General features: G+C 56.8%; 1 protein-coding gene across 1 annotated transcript; it reads left to right on the plus strand.

Annotated features, from left to right (window-relative positions):
* Positions 1-105: 105 nt before the first annotated feature.
* Positions 106-5,598, plus strand: MMD2 (monocyte to macrophage differentiation associated 2). The gene is made up of 6 exons (XM_008633464.2): positions 106-2,601; positions 3,247-3,407; positions 3,497-3,571; positions 3,846-3,947; positions 4,242-4,311; positions 4,772-5,598. The coding sequence occupies exons 1-6, from the start codon at positions 2,164-2,166 to the stop codon at positions 4,973-4,975; spliced, it is 1,050 nt and encodes a 349-aa protein (XP_008631686.2). The 5' UTR covers positions 106-2,163; the 3' UTR covers positions 4,976-5,598.
* Positions 5,599-5,985: the final 387 nt, after the last annotated feature.

Raw genomic sequence — 5,985 nt, forward strand, 5'->3', positions numbered from 1 at the left:
CTGTCCAGGTTGGAGCTGTGGTTTGAGGCTGGTTCCACACACAGGCATGGCAGCAGTCTGCAGGCTGGGAATGCTGCAGGGCTCCCTGTGCCCTTCCCTGCATCCGTCCCAGTGTGCACAAGGATGACGTGAGCTGGTCCATGAAATCCCAGGAGAGTAGGGGAGGAAATGGCCTCTGCACCCCTGGGAAATAAGGTGCAGCCCGGAACTTATCTGCCTTGCCAGGAGATATGCAAACACCAGCTGCTCCCATTTCTACACAGCATGGAGGACCACAGAAATGTGGCAAATTAGCCCCAAAATGCAATGCTGGTCCCCGGAGGGCCCTGCTGTACCCAGCACTGCGCAGCCAGGTCCCATATCCATGATGCTCCATTTCCCACCATCCACAGGATGATGCTTACTAGAAAGCAGGGCAGGAAAACAAGAGTGATCTCTCCCCAGGTAAAAAAAAAGGCTCCTCCTCAAGGCTATTGTCCCTCTGGGGAAAGAAGGTGCTTACGGTGCCCCACACCAGCACGGCTTTGGGCTCCAGGAACACGGATGCTCTTCAAACTCATTCCATGGGGATGGCTTGGGTGGTCCTTCCTGGCCTCTCTATCCCTGTACCAGAGCTAGGGAGGATATCTGCAACCCAGGGACACCTTCCCTAAGGGTCTTGGTGCCTCCCAGCTCCTGGGGAGGGGGCTGTGGATTTGGCTCCATGTTACTGCTCCGTCAGAGCGGAGAGGAGATGGAGCAGGCTTTGTTAAAATCAATAAATTCAAGGAAAAGGCCTTGAACGTGTTTCCTCAGCAACTGTGACGTCATGTGGACGTCTGGCCTCCCCTCCTTCCCCCTCCTCCTTCTTATTATTAAAAGGGAAAATAAGGGAAGCAGACAGTGAAGGGGAGCTGGGGACAGTCTCCTGGCAACGCTGGGGACAGTAACGTCCTCCTGCCAGGGGGACGTGGCTCCAGCACGGGCAGCCCTGCCAGGCCTCGTGGCTGGAGTGGTGGGATGGGGAGGGCATCCCTGGTGTCCCTGGGGTGCAGGTGACAGCACTCTGGGCACAGCCATGTCCCCAGGGATGCCCAGCTGCTTCCTGCCCTGCTGAGCCCCGATTTACCCCGCACAAGTCCTTGGTTTGCAGAGCAGGGGGAGCTTGGCCCCTCCATTCTCCCTCTTAATTCCAGACATTTTTTGGTGATGAGGACCATGAATCTCTTCCCACAGCGCCGGGGTCTGGCAGGAGGCACAGCAGGGCAGAGGCTGGGGACAGGGTCCCTGTGTGGGGTATCACTGTCACCTGCTGGGGGGCCCCTCTCCGTGCTGTGGCCACACAATTCCCCCCACACCAGTCCTTGTCATTTGACCTATTTAATCCATCCTGGCTGAGTTTTAACAGGCAGCAGTGAGTGGGACCAAGCAGGTGGGGGATGGCAGAGGAGTCCACAAAGGTGTGGGTAGCTTGGGGACAGTGAGAGGGGACTTTTCCTGCCTTTCCAAGCGTCCCGGATTGAGGCATCACCCTGTGCCCAGCAGCAAGGTCTTGCCAGCCCCTGAGCCCCTTTGCTGGGCACAACTCAGCTGTGAAACACCACAGATGGTGCTGGAGCTGGGCGCAAACAGGGTCACAAAGCAATTAGCCCAGGTCCTGCAGAGCAGCCCCGCTGGCACCCGCTCAGCTCGGCCATCCTGACCTGAGCCACAGCAGGAAAAGTCTTTGAAACCCTGATTCTCAGGATCAGGGAAGGAAGCCTCTCCATTTCTTGTTTCTCATTCCCTTTGCTAAGCCTCCACGGCTGTCTCCTGCCAGAAGAGGGTGGTGAACGAGGCTTTGCTCCGATCTGTTATCACGGAGGCACATTTAATTTGCTGTTACATACCCACAATGGAGTGACACTATTTTTTATCACTGTGTGTTGATCCAGCAGAGGGAATCAATACATTCCTGTGAATGCCAAGAGCAAGCTGATGCTTCCTAAGACTAAGAGAAACAGAAATAAAGATGCAGGTTTCCAAGGGAGGGCAGCAGGGTTCCCCCACACAGCAGTCTGTGCTGGGACGTGCAGCCCTGGGGTTAGGGGGTAGATGCAGGTAGTACCCAGGAACCAAAGGCATCGCAGGGATACCCTTGTTGGAGCTGGGCACGCTGCTGTGACATGAGGGTGTCACCCCTGGATGGGCTGGGGACCTGCAGGTCTGCCCACTACCCCGTGTTCCCTCTTCACTGCTGGGGCTCTTCCCATGTCTGCCCACAGCAACAGGCAGAGCTGGCTCCTGCCTTCTACTTTCCAAGCAACACCAGTTCCCAGGAGCTGCTTCATCCTGAGCCATGGCCAAGACCTGGGGACCTGGCACTTGGGGACAGCCAGATGGACAGGCTGTGCTGTCAGGTCACTTCTACAGGGCAGCTGGAGCAAAGCTGAGCTCAGGTGGGGCTGCAGGCTGGGGATGGCCCTGTGCAGACCCCTCCAGAAGGGTTTTGCTCCATCCCCATCCCCTGAGCGTGTTTCTCTCCCTGCTTCTCGCTGCAGGTTCATGAATCACCGTGTCCCGTCCAACTGCAGGTACCAGCCCACGGAGTACGAGCACGCGGCCAACTGTGCCACCCACGCTGTGAGTCCCTGTCCCTGGGTGAGGGAGGATGGTGCTCATGTCTCTGGGGATCCACTGAGGAACATCAAAGGACACCTAAGAATGTCTGTGTTCAGCCCTGGAGCAGTTACTGAGAGTCTGAAGGCTGTGATGAGGCAGATGTTCCCCATGAGCTCCTGGGGACTGGGATGCTCTCCTTGCTTCTGCCCTGGGAAGCTGATGTGCATCCCCCTTGCTCTCAACCACCGTGGCCACATGTCCCTGGGGAATCTGGCTGTGGCTTGGTGAGGCAGGAGCATTTTCAAAGCTCCCTGAAAATGGATTGTTTGACAGCAGGAACTGTGACAGGTGCCCATGGGGCTGCCTGTGCAGCAGTGGGAGGGACCTCTCCCCCATCAGGGTTTCTTTTGGGAACTGACAGTTCCCACCCCGAGTCCTGGGAGATGACTCAGAGGCAGCCATCCTCCTTGTGCCTTCCTCCTCCTCCCTACCTTCTGGACAAACTATTTTGGAGTTGCACCACGCAGGGAGGGACCCTGCCTGCCCCTTATGGGTGGTAGCTTTGACCAGAAGCTAGAGAGACACCTAAAAGGAAAAGTGGAGACTCTATTGTAGCTGCTCAATGGAAATGCAGAGAGTCAACAGGAGGTTTGCTTCCCCTTCCAGTTCTGGATCCTGCCCAGCATCCTCGGCAGCTCCATCCTCTACATCCTCTCTGATGACCAGTGGGAAACCATCTCAGCCTGGATCTATGGCTTTGGCTTGTCCAGCCTCTTCATTGTCTCCACCATCTTCCACACCATCTCCTGGAAGAAGAGGCATCTCAGGTATCTTCCCTGCTTGCTCAGGGCTCGGGAAGGGGAGAGGGTCCAGGTACCGATACCCCCAGTGCTTGACCCATCTGTCTGTCCTGCAGGACTGTGGAGCACTGCCTGCACATGTTTGACAGGATGGTGATCTACTTCTTCATCGCCGCGTCCTACGCTCCGTGGTGAGTTGCTGGTGGCTGGAGGCCTTCACCTGGCCCCACTGAAGGGGAAATAAATCAGCCTGGTTCCAATAAATAGGGTTTCCCTCTCTGGCTTTGCCCCTTCTCAAGGCTGTACCTTACCCCTTTCCACAAAACCTTCACATCCTGTAGATTTCAACCTCTTGAAGTTACAAGTTGGGAAGACCCTTTGGTGGGACAGCCATGGAGGTGAGAGGGTGAGCCCAGTCCCGGGTGCTGCCCTAGACCCGCCTCACCACAGACCTGTGTCTTGCAGGTTGAACCTGAGGGAGTTGGGTCCCTGGGCCTCCCACATGCGCTGGATCATCTGGATCATGGCGTCTATCGGGACCGTCTACGTTTTCTTCTTCCATGAGCGGTGAGTGCCCGCGCCCGGCGCCGAGCGGGTGCGTGTGCGGGGCCGGGGCCGCGGAGCAGGGGCGCGCTGCCATGAGCTGCTTCCTCCGCGTGGTGGCACCAAATAAAAAGCCAAAGGCCCCAGGCGCCTCCCCGAAGTCCCAAGTGCCTGGTCCCAAGCCAGTCCACACGTGAGGACAAGGGACCTGCTGTGATGGCACCGCCACCCCTTTCCCTATAGCATGGCTGTGGAAATTACAAGCGTAAAACTCAACCTCCCTCTGCGCCTGCTCCAAGCTGCCTCTCTCTGTCGCAGGTACAAGCTGGTGGAGCTGGTGTGCTACGTTATCATGGGCTTCTTCCCTGCCTTGGTCATCCTCTCCATGGTAAGCCCCTGCTGGGAAGCACTTAGAATGAGGGACAAATCCCAGGAGGGATTTGAAAACCCGGAACAGTTTGTCTCCGGTGGGTTGGTGCAGTCTCCAGGCTGTCTGATGGATAAAGCCATCCCCAGTATGATGTGGCTCAGCCTGGTATTATTGCAGGTGCTTTGGGTGCCCAGCAGGCACCACATGCATCTCCCCCAGGCCCCCCCTGCCTGGGCTCTGTTGTGTTGAAATTGTGGGATCACAGAATTGTAGAATGATCTGGTTTGGAAGGGACCTTAAACATCATCTAGTTCCAATTCTCCCAGGGCCGCTGGGTCCCTGCTGTCTTGCTGGAGAGTAGGGGGTAGCAGAAGGCAGAGAAGTCCGGAGCTGCAGACGGACAACACTTCTGGTCTTAATGGGGTGGTGGGGAGAGGGCAGACACCCCTTGGCCTCACTGAGCCCCTCCTGCTCCCAGCCCAACAGGGACGGTCTCCCGGAGCTGGTGGCCGGTGGGTTCTTCTACTGCCTGGGCATGGTGTTCTTCAAAAGCGACGGCCGTGTCCCCTTCGCCCACGCCATCTGGCACCTCTTCGTGGCCATCGGAGCTGGCATCCACTACTATGCCATCTGGAGGTACCTCTACCGGCCCGGAGCGCTGGACACCAAAACGTCCCGGTAGAAGCCTTAAAGACATTGTTTGTGCCACCTGGCACATGGGGACACAGAGGGCAGCGGGGACACGGCCTGCACCGTGGGCTCGTCCCAAACCACCCCCTGGCCCCATGGACAGCAGCCCTTGGTGCCCTTCCTGTGCAGACAGGAGAGCCTGGAGGTTGATTTTAAATATTTTTCTTTTTTAACCTTGGAAACTGGTTTTTTTAGGCAAATGTTTCGGAACACAGTGACTGACTGGGCTGTGGGTGATAGGGGAGTGACCATAGGGATCTTTGCTCACTCACCTGGTTTTGAGCATCTCATGGGACTGGGAACCTTGGCCCCACATGCCCCTGGCTATGACACCCTGGGATTGGCTACTGGAGTCCCTAGTGTGTGCCACTGAGGGGACTGGAGGAGTCAGGATGAGGGGAGAGGCCCAGTGGTGGAGAGGGATGTGGTGACACCCTTGCACCATCTGGACTCAGCTCCTAAATGGTCCTAAGTCATGTCAGCATTAACTGCTCCATTCCAAGTCCTTGAGGGGATGGTCCACACTCAACAAGCCTTACAAGAGATTGAAACTTGAATCTCTTCCAGGGCATCCCAGTGCCCGAGCACTGGGAAACCCTTTATCTAAGCCAATATTAAGTGCACAAATCAGTACATCCCCCCTAGATGGGCGCTGGGATCCCCTACGGACATTTTCTCCCTGGAGTGCTTGGTTTTCCTCTCCAGCCTCAATGCCAGTGGCAGCCTGAAGCACAGCCCTGCTCCCAGGCTCTGCTGCACGTGTGCCTTCAGCAGGGAGCAGAGCTGGGATCCAGCTCCTGGCATCTCCCTGACTGGGGTCAGCCCATCCACTTTAGGGGATCCCTTTCTCCTCGAGGGAGGGAAGTGAACCTCCTTGGACTGGGGTCACGGGGCTACCTGCCTTCTCTGCTCCCATTTTCCTGATGAGCCTATTGCTCATCAGATTTAATTCCACTTTTGGAAAGATTTCTGTCATCCCACTGCTGGCTGCAGGGCAGGAAT

Source organism: Corvus brachyrhynchos, unplaced genomic scaffold (assembly GCF_000691975.1).
Source record: "Corvus brachyrhynchos isolate BGI_N302 unplaced genomic scaffold, ASM69197v1 scaffold5, whole genome shotgun sequence".
In the NCBI taxonomy this organism is placed as follows: domain Eukaryota; kingdom Metazoa; phylum Chordata; class Aves; order Passeriformes; family Corvidae; genus Corvus; species Corvus brachyrhynchos.

What these genes read in the sequence shown, in the direction of transcription:
- MMD2 (XM_008633464.2), top strand. Translation starts at nt 2,164, where the DNA reads ATGGGCTGGGGACCTGCAGGTCTGCCCACTACCCCGTGTTCCCTCTTC. An exon ending in GCCGCGTCCTACGCTCCGTG is followed by an intron (nt 3,572 to 3,845) that starts GTGAGTTGCTGG and finishes TGTGTCTTGCAG; the next exon opens with GTTGAACCTGAGGGAGTTGG. An exon ending in CCTTGGTCATCCTCTCCATG is followed by an intron (nt 4,312 to 4,771) that starts GTAAGCCCCTGC and finishes TCCTGCTCCCAG; the next exon opens with CCCAACAGGGACGGTCTCCC.